The 19,878-nt window shown below is 37.2% G+C and overlaps 1 protein-coding gene across 1 annotated transcript in view; it reads right to left on the bottom strand.

Moving 5' to 3' along the window:
* Positions 1 to 19,878, bottom strand: part of LOC131439167 (bifunctional heparan sulfate N-deacetylase/N-sulfotransferase) — a 156,917-nt gene that overhangs the window by 58,690 nt on the left and 78,349 nt on the right. The window contains exon 3 of the mRNA XM_058609864.1: positions 17,217 to 17,420. Within this exon, the coding sequence (XP_058465847.1) occupies positions 17,217 to 17,420 (204 nt within the window). The remainder of the gene's footprint in view (positions 1 to 17,216; positions 17,421 to 19,878) is intronic.

Genomic DNA, 19,878 nt, shown 5'->3' with positions numbered 1-19,878 from the left:
CTACTGTAAACCTTGCGATAAGAATAAAACAATGAAAATAAACATAAGTTCTTTCAGTACTTCCGGAACAACCCGTAGTTACTGTGCGTTTACTAACAAACAACCATTCTAATTATCTAAACTAAACCATCAGCTGCGACCAAAGTATTACAAAACACTTCTGTTACAACTAACAACGATTCCAACGACCCGATTTAGAAAAATTAAAACTATTACATATTAAAATTACTTATTGTATCATTTAGGGATAAACCATTCGGCTCCGTTCGTTGACTACGAAAAATGTCTGTTTGTGTATGTATGTAACATTTTTTACACTCACTTCGGATATGGCTTAATCAATTTTCATGAATTTGAGCTCAAATGAAAGGTCTTGTAATCCCATACAAAGTTCCTGAATTTGATTAAAATCCGACTTCCGGCTCTGGATTTACATGGTGATTATGCAAAAAAAAAAAAGAATAAGTGACTTAACTTTTCTCATAGACGGCTGAACAAAACTATGATTCAAATGAGAAGACCTCTCATACAAAGCTTTATTTCGTTCCGATTTCGGAATTACAAGGTAATATGTGCAAATTTATGAGAGAATGCGCACTCAACTTTCTCTAACATTTCTTAACCGATTTTCACATATTAAGATGTAAATAACAGGTCTTGAATTTTTTTGGAAAGTCCCCGAGAAGTCGATTTGGATCCAAATTCCTGGTTTACTGGTATTACAGCGCGTTAAGTGACAGATCTTGCTGGTTGGTGGATATATAAATCTACTTTGAAACTACTAGTCCCCGGTTTCCGGTTCCGAAAGCACCGAAGTTTGAGGTTAAGTAAAAAAACTCCAAAAACGGAACTCACTTCGATTTCTCAGCAACGGAATAACCGATTATCACGAATCTTAAAGTTTAAAAAAATACTTTGCAATTTCAATCAGTTCCGACTTCCGTTTCCTAAAATATAGATCGATGAGTGCCAAAACTTTCAAACCGTCATACAAAATGATGACGCAAAACCGGTACGTGCTGATATGAAAAAAAAACACCACCGTCTTTGCGAAAGAAGCACACAGCGTTCTTTGTTCAATTTCTTATAGCGTATACGAGAGAACGAAGATACCACCCGAGGGATTAAAACAGGTTTTATACTTTATGTTTTGTATTGCGTCTTTAGTGCACTGACGAGTACAAAATAAAATATAAAATACCTATTGTTAATTAGTTTATTTAAATGTGTAATTTCACTACCAGTCCGGGTGAACTTTGATCAGTACGTATATCAAAAGATCACCTTCACGTCCAACTAAGTTTAGCAGTTGACAATGCATCCAAAGAGTATAACTCAAAAACTGAACTGGAAATTAAATTTTTGGTAATAACTCGCCGAAAATTTGTAATCTTTCCGCCAATTTTTTTTAACAAATGTACACGAAATTTTCTGAGGAAGGTCGTGATCGTAAATATATTGATTGCTTTTCAGAGTTTAATTAATACATTAATGTAAATCAGATTGAAGTGTTAGACATAATAGATGCCCTAAATAAATTTTACATCTCGAAAAGTGCTGGACCTGATTGAATTCCACCAATTTAGCATGAGATCTTACAACCTCTTTGCTCTGGCTTTTTTGAAAATTCGCTTCAGTCTGGGATTTTTTTTTCCAGACACGCGGAAAACTGTTTTCTTATACCAATCTTTAAAAGTAGAAGAATAGCAGAAATATGTCCTTGCACATCGGAGTTCGCGTCCCCTACTACTAATTTACTCGAGTTCGTCTTCTTTGAAGCTCTTTATACAGGTTTCAGCAAAGCATTCAATCGTATTGACATACCCATGCAAGTTACAGTTACAAAAACATGGGAATATTCCGGGTCAAAATAAACAATATAATAACAATAATAATGATAATAATAATAATAGCTGGAAATCTTGCCAAGTCTTCTCAAATGGTTCGAATCGAATCTATCGTCAAAAAATTGTAAAATTCAAGGGTAAAATCGAGCCCGTTCATGTTATTTCCGCGGTCACCCCAGTATCTCATTTGGGTCCACTCCTATTCATCTTTTTTGTTAACGACTTTTCTTTTGTTCTGAAAAATCAAATTATTGATATACTCAGACGATTTGAAACTGTTTTTAGAAATAGAAAATAATTTTGATGCCAAGGTTTTTTATCAAGAAGAAATTCATCTTTTTAAACTTGGTGTAACAAAAGCCTTCTTCAACTAAATGTGAAAAAATGTGGTCGAATAACTTTGGATAAGAAACGAAACAGACTCGACTTGAAACTCACTCTAGGAAGTCAACCAGCTTGAATCTGCGAGAGAATTAGGGATTTTTAAATAATACTAGATTCTAAAATGACTTTTGTTGACGATTATAATACAATCATAAACAGAACCATTAACTTAACATGGGATTCATTAAAAGGATTTTGTTACTGTTTTCACAATTCATGCTCAATTAAAACATTATACATTACCTATGTTCGCTTAGTACACTAAGGTATCTTTTTACACGGTTTTATTTTACACGGATTTTTTTAACACGGTACGTAACCCCCGTGTAAAAAGAGACCTTAGTGTATTAGAAAACTGTACTATTTTAGTTAGTCTGTCAAAATCATTCGATGTGACTGCAAATTGCAACTCTACCTACAAGAATGTTTTTGGCGAAGAACTATAATTTTTGTTTATCTCCTGAAGAAGACGCAGATCAACAGCTTCGAAACGTTAGTTTCAGAAACAAAAACAAAAAAATTGATTTAGTCCAGAACTGAAAAGCAAACAAACAAATTGACATTTCAATAGAATCCAGTCGATCCAGATTCCCAAAATTAATATATGAAGTTGGTCATCAAGAAGCAAAATCTCTTAAATGCATCAGGAAAGGATGAAATATGGTAGATGTTGTGAAACTTTCTAAATCAGTAATTTGAAAATTATTGCATTCTGTACGTGAAGCAAAAAATGTCAAAACATTGTGCGATGCTGGCAATGGATGTAAAAAGCTGTTTACCATCCTTGACTTCCTTTTTCCGCTATGAATACATTATTATGGGAATCACTTGCGGGTGATGATGTATTTACACATGCATTTATGCATATGCTACTACTGATGGGGTAAATAACAGAAGTTGCCATTCCTTCGTAGAAATGGAGCTCAAATGAATGGAATCATTCATCATTCACCGCAAACTTAACGGGGGGTTGTTTTTCCAAGTTGCAAGTGTAACGTACCTCTGACGAATGCAATATACGACCTTATTTCCAATGATTCAATTGAAAATTTCCAAAAATTATACCGAAGAAAATTTTTATTATGTGAATTGAGTATCATAACAATATTGGTTAGGTACAGATAAGAACAGATGAGATAAGCTAGAGTTTCATTTGCTCTATCATGTACTGGACACCGTTGATTATAAACTGTGCTGTCGTTCGAGTGCGACTGATACGAGGGTAAGGAGAATATTGTCAATTATTTCTATGAGCTACTTGAGATGAGTCGATGTCTTCAACTTGCCGGTGTGACATAATGGCGTGTAGAAAATCTAAACTATCTCCAGCTATCGTACGCCCAACAAGAGGCAAGTCGAAGAAAACTAGTCTCATCATATTGATGGAGTTCTTATTGTTTTGCTCGATTTTCCTGTACAGACGTAATTCTGTTAGTGACATGAATAGAACCACTGCACCTAGACTATCTTCATTGACCTCACTTGCATTCATAGTACACCCAAACCTCCATTTACGTAACTTATATATGTATATATGTATTAATATACGTGCACATGTGTGCACATATTTGTATTTCTTAGTACATATAAATATTGTTCAAGTAAAAGCGATTATTTATATGTATAAATATATACACATATATGCAGACGAGTGAGTGTGTAAGCATACATACATACATATATAAGGTTCGTAAAAGGAGGTTTGGGTGTACATAGGTTTCCTTCCGGCAACTGACAGGAATTTCGAAAGCTGCTACATTGCTACTTTTGTTATTATACTTGTGCAGTTTAAAACTTTTGGCAAAACAAGTATGCAACAGGCGATACATGAATTTACACTCTCGTCGAAGTGCTTGGCTAAAAAGTAGGAATAGAGTGAGATGACTGAGGTGTGTGTTTGATAAACAGAGAAGATGTAGTAGATAAACTTTGCTAATCGTCAGTCGACAAAACTTAGTGCTGTTCTGGAACTGTGTTTACCATAGCCCAAGGTGTCTAAACCAAGGTGTCTAAACTGGGAAATTCGTATGCATTGAATACATATTGCATACATATTGAATAGTCAGAGTCCTATCATTGCAATAAAGTTGCATATTCGAGTACTGCTAGTGAAATCAAGTCCAGTCAAGTCCAGTCAAGTCCAGTCAAGTCCAGTCAAGTCCAGTCAAGTCCAGTCAAGTCCAGTCAAGTCCAGTCAAGTCCAGTCAAGTCCAGTCAAGTCCAGTCAAGTCCAGTCAAGTCCAGTCAAGTCCAGTCAAGTCCAGTCAAGTCCAGTCAAGTCCAGTCACGTCCAGTCAAGTCCAGTCAAGTCCAGTCAAGTCCAGTCAAGTCCAGTCAAGTCCAGTCAAGTCCAGTCAAGTCCAGTCAAGTCCAGTCAAGTCCAGTCAAGTCCAGTCAAATCCAGTCAAGTCCAGTCAAGTCCAGTCAAGTCCAGTCAAGTCCAGTCAAGTCCAGTCAAGTCCAGTCAAGTCCAGTCAAGTCCAGTCAAGTCCAGTCAAGTCCAGTCAAGTCCAGTCAAGTCCAGTCAAGTCCAGTCAAGTCTAGTCAAGTCTAGTCAAGTCTAGTCAAGTCTAGTCAAGTCTAGTCAAGTCTAGTCAAGTCTAGTCAAGTCTAGTCAAGTCTAGTCAAGTCTAGTCAAGTCTAGTCAAGTCTAGTCAAGTCTAGTCAAGTCTAGTCAAGTCTAGTCAAGTCTAGTCAAGTCTAGTCAAGTCTAGTCAAGTCTAGTCAAGTCTAGTCAAGTCCACTGGAACTAACAAGTAACAACAAAACCAACTGGAAAAGGAACATTCTTTTTTCAAAAAACACCTAGCGAATCTCAGATTTTTTCACCCGTCGACATAATCAACAACGCGACTACAATAGAAGAGTCGAATGAGTCGTTCTCCTTCTGTTAAGTAGGGGGAACATAAACTCGTCGGTTTATTTCATTTACATTGTACGATGGCGATGCCGTTGGAATGTTCAATTTGAAGAACAACTGTTCAAATTCCAAGAACTGTTTATTAAGTTACTCATATTTGCTAATCAGTACATGGACAAATTTCGAATTATAGGAATGAGTAAAAAGAGTGTTGATTCGGGGGAAAAAGAAAATTTTCATATTTATCAAAATATACCTTCATAATATACAATTTTCATATTTACCATAACACTATGATTGAAAGTTCCCTGATCATTAAATAACGGGTGTTTTTTAGGTTTGTTTTTTTTACTCTATTGCCCAAAAGTTTTTTTGACAGTGTAAAGTGATGGTTCTACTCAGTATTGTTTTGCAAATCATCATGCATAGGTTAACTCCAGAACAACGCTTCCAAATTGACGAAATTTATTTTTTACCTTTTTACCTATTTTTATATATATAAAAAATAGGTATAGAATTCGCTCAAACTTTCGAAAATTTTTCCGAGGCCCGGAGGGCCGAATGACATATACCAATCGATTCAGCTCGACGAACTGAGCAAATGTCTGTGTGTGTGTGTGTGTGTGTGTGTGTATGTGTGTGTGTCCGTATGTGTGTTGTCAACTAAGAGGTCGAGATCTCAGAGATGGCGATTTTCATCAAACTAGTCGCAAATGAAAGGTCTCCCCGTCACCCAAAACGCTATTGAATGGTTTTGAGATCGGATGTTTACTTTTTGAGTTATACAAAGTTTTATGTCAAAATTTTCAGTTTTTTGACAGTATCTGTCACAATTGACCTTGAAAACAGAATATGTTTTCAGACTTAGATTCCGCACGGTAATACCTATCCAACAAGCCATAGATTGTTAAAATCCGTCCATTTTTAACGGAGATATCGAAATTTTTCTGTAAGCGACTTTTCCCCCTATTCCAGCAGTAGGAGTTTTGAGCGCTGTATGACAAAGAAATGCTTGGGAGCAACGGAAAACACGATTTTTTATACTGTTACATACAATTGTTTCTAAGAACCAAAAGGATTGTGTACAGCATTCTTTTTCATGACATTTAGCCTCGGACCGATTTTGGCACGGCTCGTTTTTGGCAACATAATCGTTCGAATATGACATATATAAACCAGATGATGGCAGAATTTTTTTTAATTATTTTGTTTTAAACTACTTACAGCAATAAATGCTGGAACAACATAACATCCATATACCATTCGAATCAGTTCGTCGAGATCAGCAAATGCGTGTGTGACAAATAACTTCAATTAATTTTCTCGGAAAATTTCTTTTCTACAAATTCAGATTCATACGAAAAGTCGTATGCTCCCAAACAAAGTTCCTGCATTATGTTTGGTTCCGACCTCTGGTTTCGGAACTACAGGATGATATGTGAAACGAAATCAAAATTGTGTAACTCATTTTTCTTGAAGATGGCTGAACCGATCTAAGATGCAAATGAAATCTAAGAATCATCTAAGATTCAAATGAAAAGTTTCAAAGTTCTATAAAACATCTTGCTTTTCAGTCAGATCCAACTTCCGGTTTCGGGGATTGTATAAAAATGTCTATTCCACATAATTTAATCAGGTTTATCGGGTTAGCAGATTTGGATAGTCGATAAAAAAAATAACTTTTTTCAGTTTTAGTGGTATTCAGTTGTCGATCAGAAGGCACCTAAAAATTTAATTCGTGCTATGATCTCTCAAAGATGTCTTAACTGATTTTCAAATGTTTTGAAACAAATGTAAAGTGTACAGCTACTCAGGTGAATTTATCTGACTTCGGCCATACCGCTTTTAGAATTCCGGTTCCAGTATAAAATCGTTTCTCAAAGCTCAATCGTTTTCTTAAAAAAAGCCTAATCAAATTTCAGAAACAAAAATTTTAATTAAAACAAACTTATATACAAAAATTAATTATTTTATCCAATTATGACTTCCGGTTCTCGAATTACATGATGATGAATTTTTAAAATTCAAACCGATATAGAAGATGACAATCCCGAAAAGCTTCAAAGTTGAACTCAAAACTGTTGTAATTTATTCGTCATATGGCCATACGAATCGGTTTGGGTTATGCTGGTTCCTGAATACCGGCTCTGGAAGTACCTTAAATTACCGTAAACTCTAGAGTGGAACTTACATATCATGGCATGTTTAATCGATTATCACACTTCTAGATTCAAATTCGATCCGATTTGCAGTTTCGACATTACAGAGTAATGAGTGATTAAAATCTCAAATTGTCGCTTAAAACGAGGGTCATTAAAATAATGTCATGAAAACTTAAACACCGAAGAATATTCATGCAAAAAACACATGCGGATTGATAAAAATAGGTATCATCTCACTGCTAGGTGGATTAAACACGTTTTTTATATATATAAAAAATAGGTATAGAATTCGCTCAAACTTTCGAAATTTTTTCCGAGGCCCGGAGGGCCGAATGACATGTACCAATCGATTCAGCTCGACGAACTGAGCAAATGTCTGTGTGTGTGTGTGTGTATGTGTGTGTGTCTGTATGTGTGTTGTCAACTAAGAGGTCGAGATCTCAGAAATGGCTGGACCGATTTTGATCAAACTAGTCGCAAATGAAAGGTCTCCCCGTCACCCAAAACGCTATTGAATGGTTTTGAGATCGGATGTTTACTTTTTGAGTTATACGAAGTTTTATGTCAAAATTTTCAGTTTTTTGACAGTATCTGTCACAATTGACCTTGAAAACAGAATATGTTTTCAGACTTTGATTCCGCACGATAATACCTATCCAACAAGCCATAGATTGTTAAAATCCGTCCATTTTTAACGGAGATATCGAAATTTTTGTGTAAACGACTTTTCCCCCTATTCCAGCAGTAGAAGTTTTGAGCGCTGTTTGGCAAAGAAATGCTTGGGAACAACATAAAACACGATTTTTTATACTGTCACATACATTTGGTTTTAAGTACCCAAAAGACTGTGTACAACATGATATTTTGCCTCGGACCGATTTTAGCACGGTTCGTTTTTGGCAACATAATCGTTCGAATACGACATATGTAAACCAGACGAATTTTCGAGTTTAAAGCAATTCCATAATTATATTGATTTAAACGACTTACAGAAATAAATGCTGGAAGAAAATAACAGCCATATACCATTCGAATCAGTTCGTCGAGATCAGCAAATCCGTGTGTGACCAATAATTTCACTCAATTTTCTTCGGAGACGACTCAACCGTGTTCTACAAACTCAGATTCATATGAAAAATCGTATACTCTCAAACAAGACTCCTGAATTATGTTTGGTTCCGACCTCTGGTTCCGGAACTACAGGATGATATGTGAAACGAAATTAAAACTGCGTAACTCATTTTACTCGTAGATGGCTGAACCGATCTAAGATTCAAATGAAATCTAAGAATCATCTAAGATTCAAATGAAAAGTTTTAAGATTCTATAAAACATCTTGCTTTTCAGTTAGATCCAACTTCCGGTTTAGAGAGATACATGGTGATTAGTATAAAAATGTCTATTTCAAATAAATTAAAGTTAAATCTGTCTATTTCAAATTAAATCTGTCTATTTCAAATAAATTAATCAGATTTATCGGGTTAGCAGATTTGTATAGTCGATAACCAAAAAAACTTATTTCATTTTTGGTTGTACTCAGTTTTCGATTCGGAAGGTATTCAAAAATTTAATTTGCGCTACGATTTCTCAAAGATGTCTGCACTGATTTTTAAACATTTTAAATCAAATGTAAACTACATAGCTATTCAGATAAATTTGTCTGAATTCGGCTACACCGAATTTTGAATTCCGGTTCCAGTATCGAATCGTTTCTCAAAGCCCAATCGTTTTCTAAAAAAAAGCCAAATCGAATTTCAGAAACAAAAGTTCAAATTAAAATAAATCCAATTTTATCCAATTCTGACTTCCGATTCTGGAATTGTAGGATGATGAATTTTTAAAATTCAAGGCGATATAGAAGATAACAATCCCGAAAATATTCAAAGTTGGACTCAAAAATATTGCAATTCAATCGTCATATGTCCATACGATTGGGTTTGGGTTATGCTGGTTCCTGAATACCGGCTCTGGTAGTACCTTAAATTACCCTAAACTCTAAAGTGGAAATTATTTCGACATATCATGGAATGTTTAATCGATTGTTACCCTTTTAGATTCAAATTCGATCCGATTTGCTGTTTCGACATTACAGAGTAATGAGTGATTAAAATCTCAAATTGCCACTTGAATCGACGGACATTAGAATAATGTCATGAAAACTGAAACACCGAAGAATATTCATGCAAAAAACACATGCGGATTGATAAAAAAAGGTATCATCTCACTGCTAGGTGGATTAAGCACGTTTTTTTAATTAGTGTTCAATTAAAACTGGTTATTGTGCAAAATTCTCTCCAGTGAAGAGGCGCATTTTTTGGTTGAATGGATATGTCAACAAGCAAAATTGCCGTATTTGGAGCAAAGATAATCCATACGCCATTCAAAAATTGCCGATCTATCCCAATAAATGTTCTGTTTGGTGCGGTCTATGGGCTGGTGGAATCATCGGTCCTTATTACTTTAAAAATAAGGAAAGACGACGCGTTACCGTGAATGCAAATCGATACAGAACCATGATGAATGAATTTTTGTTGCCAAATCTTCAATATCTTGTAGGTGGGCGAAATGTGGTTTAAACAGGATGGTGCCACTTGTCATACTGTGGCCGAAACAATCGAACATTGGAAGAACATTTCAACGAAAACATTATTTCGAGGAATAGACCGGTGAATTGGCCACCTCGACTTTGACGCCATTGGATTATTTTTTGTGGGGATACGTGAAGTCATTGGTTTATGTGGATAAACTAGCAACGATTGATGCTTTGAAAACCAATATTCAACGTGTCATTGCTGAGATACGCGCTTAAATGGTTGAAAAAGTGGTCGAATATTGGACCTCCAGAATGACCTTTGTTAAAAACAGTAGTGGCGGCCCATATGCACGAAATCGTATTTAATGCCAAGAAATTATCTACCAAATAAAAAAAAATGGGTCATTTCGTAATTTGGCATGAGTTTTATTTTAATTTCAAATCAGTTAGCTCTTGAAAAACACTCTTTATTTGGACTAATTTCGCAGGAATTTAAACGTAACACACCTTACATTGGCGGTTATAACTCCAGGCGTGTGTGCTACGATGATGATCTTTGCAACATACATTCAGGCGTTATGTTTAATTGTATGTAGATATTAAATCTATATATATAAAAATGGGTGTAAGTTTGTATGTTTGTAACGCGATAACTTCGGAACTACTAAACGGATTGCCACCAAACTTGGCACAGGTACTACTCGCATTTCAGAGATGGTTTAGGGAGCATTTTTATAGGGGAGGGAGCGTAGAAAGTGTGATTCACAGGAGGGGGTCATGAAAAAATTCATATAATTTGACGAGAATCGATACGTTTTGAAGACCATAGAAACATTTTGCATACATTAGATATGACTTCACGGGGGGTGGATGTAGCAAGTGGCTTTAAAAAGGGGGGTGTAATGTTTGAAACGCTACAATTCCGAAACTATTGAACGGATTGCCACCAAACTTGGCACAGATACTTCTTGCTCTTCTGAGAATGTCATAAGGGTATTTTAATGGGAAAGGGAGCGTAGTAAGTGTCCTTAACAGAGGAGGTCATGAAAAAATTTGTCTAATTTGACGAGAATCGATACTTTTTTAGACCATAGAAACAGTTTGCATATATTAAATATAATTATATGGGTGATGGATGTAGCAAGTGCCTTTAAAAAGGGGGGTGTAATATTTGTAATGTAATAACCCGGAACTAATTAACGGATTGCTATCAAACTTGGTACAGATACTTATTGCTCTTAAGAGATGGTCATAAGGGTATTTTTGTGGGGGTTGGAGCGCAGTAAGTGTCCTTAACAGGGGGGGTCATGAAAAATGTGTCTTATTTGACGAGAATCGATACTTATTGAAAACCGTAGAAACATTTTGCATTCCGTAGATATGATTATATGGGGGCTGTACCTTTAAAAAGGGGGGTGTAATGTTTTTAACGGTATAACTCCAAAACTACTGAACGTATTGCAATCAAACTTGGCATAGGTATTTCTTGCTCTTCAGAGATGATCATTAGGACATTCTCAGGGGAGAGAGTGTGTATCAAGCGTTCTTAATTTGAGGATGCCATGTCGAAATTTATCTAATTTAAAGAGAATTGATACTTTTTTAAACCATACATACATTTTGAAAAACTCAAACATGGTTTTAAGGTCTGAGGACAGAGGGCCACGTGTTGAGTTTTAAATCGACCACGTGGCTCGCTCAATTCCCTTTGCGTATCGTATTTCTCTTGAACTCTCTCGTATATAAGCAAACTGTACCGGGTTGCCAGCATATATTTTATTATTTTGATGAGAAGTTTTGTCACATTAATCTATCGTATGGGTTGGACATTACATGGATTCCAATGAACAATGAAAAAATATTCAACTTTCACAAAGATTAAATGTCTGTGTGTTTGGCAGCCTTGTCGAGCCAATTTTATTTCTCTCTCCTTTTTCAGAATGCTATCAGGAAACCAAAGCGAAAAAAATGGTGGATGCATTGAAACTGACTTTGTTTCACAGAAAAATACAAGACTTTATTTTTATCGCGATAACATATATGTTTTTATGTACTAATCGCATCTAAACTAAATTATCTAGACTTTGTCGCGGTAGTTTTTTGATAAAAGCCTTCAAAGCCGAGATTTTCGATAAACAAGTAGAGGTATGCATTTCCGAGCGTTCCAATATTCAGCAGTTCTTCAGTCAGAAAAAATACAACACGACCGCTAAACTCAATGAATCATTCTGAAAATTTCACAGAATTCTCAACTAAAATTCAGACTAGGAGAAGGGGATCTTGAAAATCAATTTTCATCTAGAATTTTTTATAAAATGAGAGAGGGGCAAGAATGTCAAGATTGTGCTTGATAGTATTGCTATCGTTAATTTGAATTAAGTAGTACTGCTATTGTAAATTTTAATCGATACTTTTTGAAGAGCACAGATACTTCGTACACTACTAAGAGGTGGTCATAAGGGTTATCATGGAAGAGAGCTGTAGTAAGTTCACTAATAAAAGGGAAGTTCAATATAAAATTCATTCTACGAGAAACGATGCATCTTGACAAATACAGATACTACTTTTATGTCAATTTAGATTAAAAGGTTATTTTAAGGGAGAGGGAGTGCATCAAGTGCTCCAAACATGGGAAGTGTAAGGTAAAATTGATTGAATAGCAACATAAAACTGCTCAGAGTATTACACTAAGTAGGACAACTTCGGGAATTTTGTTCGGCCTTTTCTTCCCGAAACATTTCCGAGCAACGCCGGGTCATTCAGCTAGTATTATTTAAATAATGAAAAACGAATATTTAAAAAAAAATCATAATTAAAATAACGTGTTCTCTCAGCAGCGTTCATTGCTTCATGTTTGATTTCGTAGTTGAGAACGAACTGCTTGAAAAAAACATATTAATCAAGCTTTATATCGGAATCTTGCTAATACTTTTGTTATTAACCACGGAATTGTTTTTTTTTGCCTTACTCTTCACTATACAGGGCCGGGTGTCATTAAAAAAATACGAAACTAGCCACGCAACATTTTTCTACCATAATTTTAAAAGCTTATAACTCAGTCATTTATAAATGGATTCCTATTATTTAACTACCAATCGATTTGGAAATATTTACCTTAAACATTAAAAGCAACGTCGTTTAAATATTTCAATAGTATATCATTGAAAAATTGGTTTGAACTCACCAATGTTTTCATTCCCTCGACCATACAAATTATCGCACAAAATAGAAAGCGCCTGGCTATGATCGAGACCAGTAGTTTGACTAGCGAGAGGATGACAAAACAGAAATTTACATTTATTTGCTCGATGGATAGGCACTTTTTGCACTATGTACGGTGTGTGGATGCCATTTTCCGTATGCTGTACAACGTGTTCACTTGAGTATGTTGAATACCAATTGGCTGTTGATTTAGATTCTTCGGTAACTCGAAGGCCAATTTAGAAATATCGGTGATAGATTTTTCGGATTTAATTTGAAGTGTTTCTATCTAGGTAATTGGATGATGGATTTACCATATTTAACTTGATTCGAAAGTATTACTTTAATATCGTACAGTTGAAAATGGGCTGTTTTGTCGACGGAATCGTGCGCATATTGGAATTGTCTTTTAATAGCGAGTCGGTGGCATGCCAGTCGGTGCGCTGTATGATAAAGCGATGCTTGGGAGCAACGTGAAGCACATTTTTTAATACTGTTACTTGCAATTGTTTCTTAGTACCAAAAAGATTATATACAGCAGCATTTCCCTGATATTTTGCCTCGGATCGATTTTAGAACGGTTCGTTTTTGGCAACATAATCGTTCGAATATGCCATATGTAAACCAGATGATGGCAGCATTTTCGAGTTGGAAACAATACCATTATTATATTGGTTTAAACTACTTACAGCAATAAATACTGGAAGCAGAGCTGCAAATTGTCAGTCATGTCAAATGACCTTGACAGACTGACTAAAATCATCGTCAACTGTAATCGGTACGGTCAAAGTGTCTGTCAAATGAGATACTCGATAGCTCAATGACCAAGTAGAAGTATACTCAGTCAAAGACAGGTGACGCATGTTGTTCTCTCTCTCATTCTCCTATTTCCTGTCGAAGTAAAAAAATTCCATGAGAGTACTAACATAAACACAAGTTGATAAAGTTAATTGTTCTTTGTAAAAAGTCATCGGATTTCGGATTTTATTGGTGTACATGAATTTAATTCAATGTTTATGCTGCTTGATTAATATTTAGTCACATCGTAATCAAGCAGTGACAGAAGAAATGAAGATGATATCAATCGCATCGGCAATCAATGAGCGTCCTGGTGAGTATAATATCAAGAGAATTTAAGTTATGACAGATCGGCTCTCAGACACTCAATATATGATGATTGGTAGAGCCTGGTTGGCAGCAGTCCAGTGACACAAACCTTCCAATCTTCATCGTGCAAAGTTGCTAGTTGATAGTGACATTTAGCAGCTCTGACTGGAAGAACATAACACCCATATACTATTCTAATCAGTTCGTCGAGATCAGCAAATACGTGTGTGATAAATAATTACACTCAATTTTTTCGAAGATGGCTACGAAACATTTTAAACAAAGTGGTTAAACAGAGTAATTTTTCTATCTTTCATAGGATGGATTCAGACATATTCATACAAATGGTAACGTTGATGTATGACAAATGAAAGGTGTAGCCGTGCTTAGTCCGCCACTTTTTGACCACGATTATTTTTATGGGAGAAGACGTATTGCTCATGACTTGAATCATTTTGATCATAAAAATATGATCAATCATCATGACTTCATGAGAAGATAAAAACAAATTGATTTCATGACTTTTTAATCATAACAGCACTAACGGATTTCTTTCCGTGTAGAAAACATCTGCAGTTCGTCGAGATCATATTTCAATGCAACGCTGCAGACTATGTTTTCATTTTATTATGTTCGTCAAAGTCTGGGAAAATCTAAATTTGCTTGCAAAACTCAACCTTCTGTTTCAACTGACCTCGCAACCGATCCATCAGTGTACAGAACAAATACATACAACATAGTAAGTAGGACGATTGCATTTATTCAAAAACAAAATCAAAAATTATATCCCACTTCCAGGAGGATTCAACACAATAAACACAAATCCGGAACAAGAGGCACCTTCCGGTCAGCTACTGTTTTGGGGCAACCAACACAGTCAAGTTGGCTAAAATATGTCTGGCTGCTTGGTTAGAACTTTATCCTTCCTGCCAATGCCAATGCGGACTGTGCGCAAGGCCACAACGACTAGGAGATTACCGCTCTCATTAAATCACAAGAGAAAGTTTCGGTTTCTGTGTTCATTTGTGTTTCTTTCACCGGAATTTAGTAGGGAAAATTCCCGTGACGACCGAAGGAGCACGCGGACGGGAACATCGCAACGAGACGAGGCACACACTGGTGTGCAAATGCTACAATGAAAAGGAGAGATCTTCCTGTTGATTACACTTGAGCTTTTTTGTTTTCGTTCTGATTTTTGTTAACACCGGATAGATAAGTTCGGGAACAAGAGGGAACTATTTTTTTTTGTTTTTGGCTGAAAAAGTGAACAGTTTACGGAAACGGCAAGAAAACTATAGAAAGTTAAAACTTTGTTCCCCGTTAGTTCCGAAGTAATCAATCTAGTTTATCTTTGCTACCACCGACGAGATGACTCTTTCGCTTTTGTCTCGTCTGTCCATTGATACCGTGTACCAAAGAGATGTTCATATTTCAGAAGAAGTTTGCACAGTGAAATCCAACGACATGTTGTAAATACTGGCCAATAAGCTGTGATTGAACGACAAACTTATCCGACGTTATGTGAGATGAAAAACAGTTTGCTTTTGATTTATGTTAATCCAAAACTAAGAGCATCATGACAATTTTCATTTTTGGGAAGCATTTGTTATTGGTGGCGATGAGCCGGAAACAGACACTAACACTAACGAGTATAAGAGATTTTTTATTTTATTTCTAAAACATAAATTTCCTTACTTCAACGAAGTGACACTCCGACGCAAAAGGTTGCGGCAAGCTGTCCAGCCAAACGAATTGAAGCGCAACGTAATTTCCTGACGGTTTGCAGGCCAGTTCCAGTGAGTGTTCAACATTTATCCCAGAGTTCCCCATTTATCAGTTCTGCAGTTGCTCATGCAGTAATCCCCGGGCTGTTTTATTATCCGGAGCTCCGGAGAACAAACACAGTCGGCACACACTGCGAACTAAATCCACACAGCTTAGTAAAGTAGTTTGTTCGCCCCCCGTTTGTTCTTCGCCGAGAGAACGAATTTGGCCTCCGGGTATGATGACCGTTGGCCATCCGGGTTGTGTAGACAGCCGTTCCCGGAAAACAAAAACAGCCATCGAATTCCATGTTACAGTCCACTCGGAAATCGCTTCAAATTAATAAAAGACATGAGCTTTCCCTACCTCTTCCCCCCCGGTGCAACTTTCGGGAGGTGAGGTGGGTGCAACCGCAGCCCCCGGGCCAGCACCGGCAGAGTGCAGTTGAGGGGAAAATGAGCTTCGAAAAGTTTCCTTTGTCTGTCTAATGGACTTGATTGCTTTTCCGGGGGCATCGTTGTCGTCGTCGTCGTTCATTCGGCTGGTCGGTCGGTCGGTCGGTCGGTTGCATCCCGCCCGTTGATCTCGAGTGTTGTTTGAACCAACCGACCGGGTACGGAGTAAACACGTAGTCTCCGGTGGTTTTGGTATTTGCGTGGGTACACTTTTCTTTATCTGTGCTTACACCGCCGGGCATTCAGCACTTCAGAAAGGATGCTACCGAGCGGGGCGAAAGCAGGGTACAACGATAGGACCCGACCGTTTGAAACACAGTCCGAGCCAATTCCCTTTCCTCCGGAAACTCGGCGAAAGCCATGCGGACTCCGACCGGGTTTCACAAGTAATAGTAATTTACTTCCTGAGCTCATGCAAATAACGTTCGGATTAAATAACCATATTTTCTGTCCTGAACGGGCGGACAGAACTGCACACAGATGCATCCCCAAAATGTTTCCAGACGAAGCGGGGATTGCTTTTGTTTTGAAATTCGATTTCACACACAGTCGTATAGTCGTTTGCGAAACGGAAAACGGACCGGTCCTTGGAACCAAACAAGGATGCCATACACTGTACGGCTGGCTGGGTCGAATCATTTACAATTCCCCACTCGCAAATGTAGAATCCTTTGAAAGTAGAATTCCCCAAACGAATCCGTTTGTCAGATAGTCATATCCCCGGTACCCGAACCCCAAGTAAAGATGACGGTTGACTCGTTATCACCCGAGGTAATTTTGTTCCCTGTTGTATCGTAGAGACCTCCACAACTAGGAATTAATCAACGAAGATTCCTTTGAGCAAATAAATATGCCACACTATTGAATCGGGGATGGTGAGGAGTGCGGAGTTAGGATACTTACTTGATTCGGTTGTACACGAGCAGTTCGGCAATGTCCCGTCCCAGCCGGGAGTAGGTCGTTTCGACAAACACCAGCACCTTCGGGTCGATACGAAGCCGGGCCTCCGATCGATGGTCCGGCGCCGGCGATGCTTCGATGGGAACCTTTCCGTTCAGCATCCGACAGTGGATCAACGGTGCGGGTCGAGTATCACGGTGCATAAAGCTGCATGGAAATAATGGAACGGTAAACATGAAATTTGTTAGTTTGGGTTTTCGATGTTCAATACTAATCGGTAATAGACATAATAGAGAGAGGGGAGGAGGGATTGTGAGTGGAATCGGAAAACTTTTCTACTTCCAATAGCAAATAGCGGAGAGGGAATTAGAATGCATAGCCTTTTCTCCTTTCGGTTGCAAAACCGAACTTTTGGTGTTGATGAAAGGATTAAGTCACAGTAGATTACGAGAGTTTGGTAAAAGCAGGGATTTGCTCGTTTGCTGCTAATTGAATGCTTTTAGGAGGGATGTTTGTGTTCGGTGTTAGCAGTGGTGCTGGAACAGCATTTACTACAGGATAAAACATGAATAACGCTTTCAGGAATGATTTGGTCAGTTGTTCTTGGGAGCTTGGTAGAAAGTAGTTTAATATTTCAGTGAAAAATAAACTTTGAATAGCTGTGAGAAGCGATTGGCGCTGTACGGCGTGTGATTGCTGGAGTAGCATTTTGACGTAGAACTACGTCTTTCACAACACGAAAGTGTAACGAAATTACTCCAGACTTGATTTCCTGGTAACTTTTTCCCTAAGAAGCGTATCGAAAATAAGCTATCCACAAATTTTTCTTTCAAATTATGATAAAAAATGATATTTTATTCAAACTAAAAATTGATCCTTTATTGTACGAAGTTAAACTTGAGCATAATGAAAACCGGATGAAATTTACGTTATTCCTTCACGAATTTTCGAACTTTTGATCGAACGTTCTTCATCAAGTTCCGGACAAGTGTTGCATCGCATTTTTTGGACGCTTGAGCCCAAATTTTTTTAAACTCCTGCATGTTCCCAGCTGCCTTACCAGTCTTCTTGAAGACCCTCCTCACGATTACCCAGTATCGTTCGATGGGTCGAAGCTGAGGGCAATTTGGTGGATTGATATTTTTCTCAACGAAATTTATACCCTTTTCTGCAAGCCACTTGAGAGCGGTTTTGGCATAGTGAGCCGACACTAAATCCGGCCAAAACAGTGTAGATGTACTATGCTTCTTATATAAATGCAGCAATCTCGTCTGGAGACACTCAGATCGATAGATTTCTGCATTTATAGTTCCGGTAGTGTAACAAATTGTTGACTCAAACCACAGGAACATATTGCTTGCCATACCACTGGCATAATGAATTCCAAACCGCTTCGCCAATTTTCGTATAGTAATACCCTTCTCACTTAGCCATGGGTCCAGAACCTTAATTTTCACTTCCTTTTCAATACGCGACATTTTGAAAACGCAGAATTTCAACCGCACAAATAAGTTAACAAACGAAAGCTGACAGCCAAACGCACAACATGTTGTGATCTGAGCATAAAAACCATCACAAATACATGCGTACAACACAAATGTATATGGATAGCTTATTTTCGATACACTCCTCATTCAACTAGTGCTTCAGGTTCCGTTCCTCAAATCTAAACGCAGTGTGAAACTGTTCTAGATTGGCACTAAACTGAGGATATTTACCTTCGATTTGCGAAGATGAAAACTTAATAGTTCTTTAGAAAACTTTTAGAGCCATTAGAACGGCTGATTTTGTGTGATGCTCTCCACCGTTGTCCCCTTTTCGTTGTTTTTTCACCAATGTAAACGACTGGTAGCTGTGAAGTAATCGCTCTTCTCGGAAGCGAAACTAGCTTTGCAAACGACACACAATACATCTGCTCGCAGTGACGATAGAATCCAAACTCATCCAATTTTTGTTAAGAGGTTTCTTTTTACTTGATTTCGTTTGTAGCTTTTGGGGCTAATGGGGGTCCTAACGGCTATAAAAATAGCAGCATATAGAATTTTAAAAATACGAGAAAGGCAAACGCGCCATATGAATTATCCTCTTTGATACTCGTTAATACCAAACATTTCAGAAAAGTTTGATTTTGAATTATTTGAGATTATGTCACACAACTGAAAATTTCCGATGGCATGTAGCAAAAATTATGTTGATCCGTTAGATACAACAATAGATATCCACGATTAAAAACTTATCACTCTCTCAGAGGGTAAATTTTTAAAAGGCGCTGCATAGTAAAGTAAGTCGAATTCGCGACAAAAAATCAACGATGAGGAACATTACACAACATCAGCCGTTCTAATGGCTTCAAATGTTGTCTAAAGAACTATTTAGATTGCTTATATGCACATCGAAGATAAAAATCATCAGTTAAGGTTAAAATATGTAGCGGACTGCGCGCATCGCGTTTTTGATCAATTATTCAAAAACAAGACCGATTTTCGAAAAACCAAAAACACTTAAGTTTTCGCAATTAAATTAATCACAGCTAAGTATACTTAGAGTTTTGGAATTTTGCTTTGCCGAGCCGTAAATGTTTTTTGAAACGTATAAACGGTTGTTGTTACTGAAAATATTTCTGGTTTCGATGTCTGTTTTAGTACCACAGTTCTATGTGTGTGCG

The sequence above is a fragment of the Malaya genurostris genome, chromosome 3 (assembly GCF_030247185.1).
Source record: "Malaya genurostris strain Urasoe2022 chromosome 3, Malgen_1.1, whole genome shotgun sequence".
Classification (NCBI taxonomy): domain Eukaryota; kingdom Metazoa; phylum Arthropoda; class Insecta; order Diptera; family Culicidae; genus Malaya; species Malaya genurostris.
The sequence above is the reverse complement of the archived record's forward strand: the minus strand, read 5'-3'. Positions and strand labels throughout refer to the sequence as shown.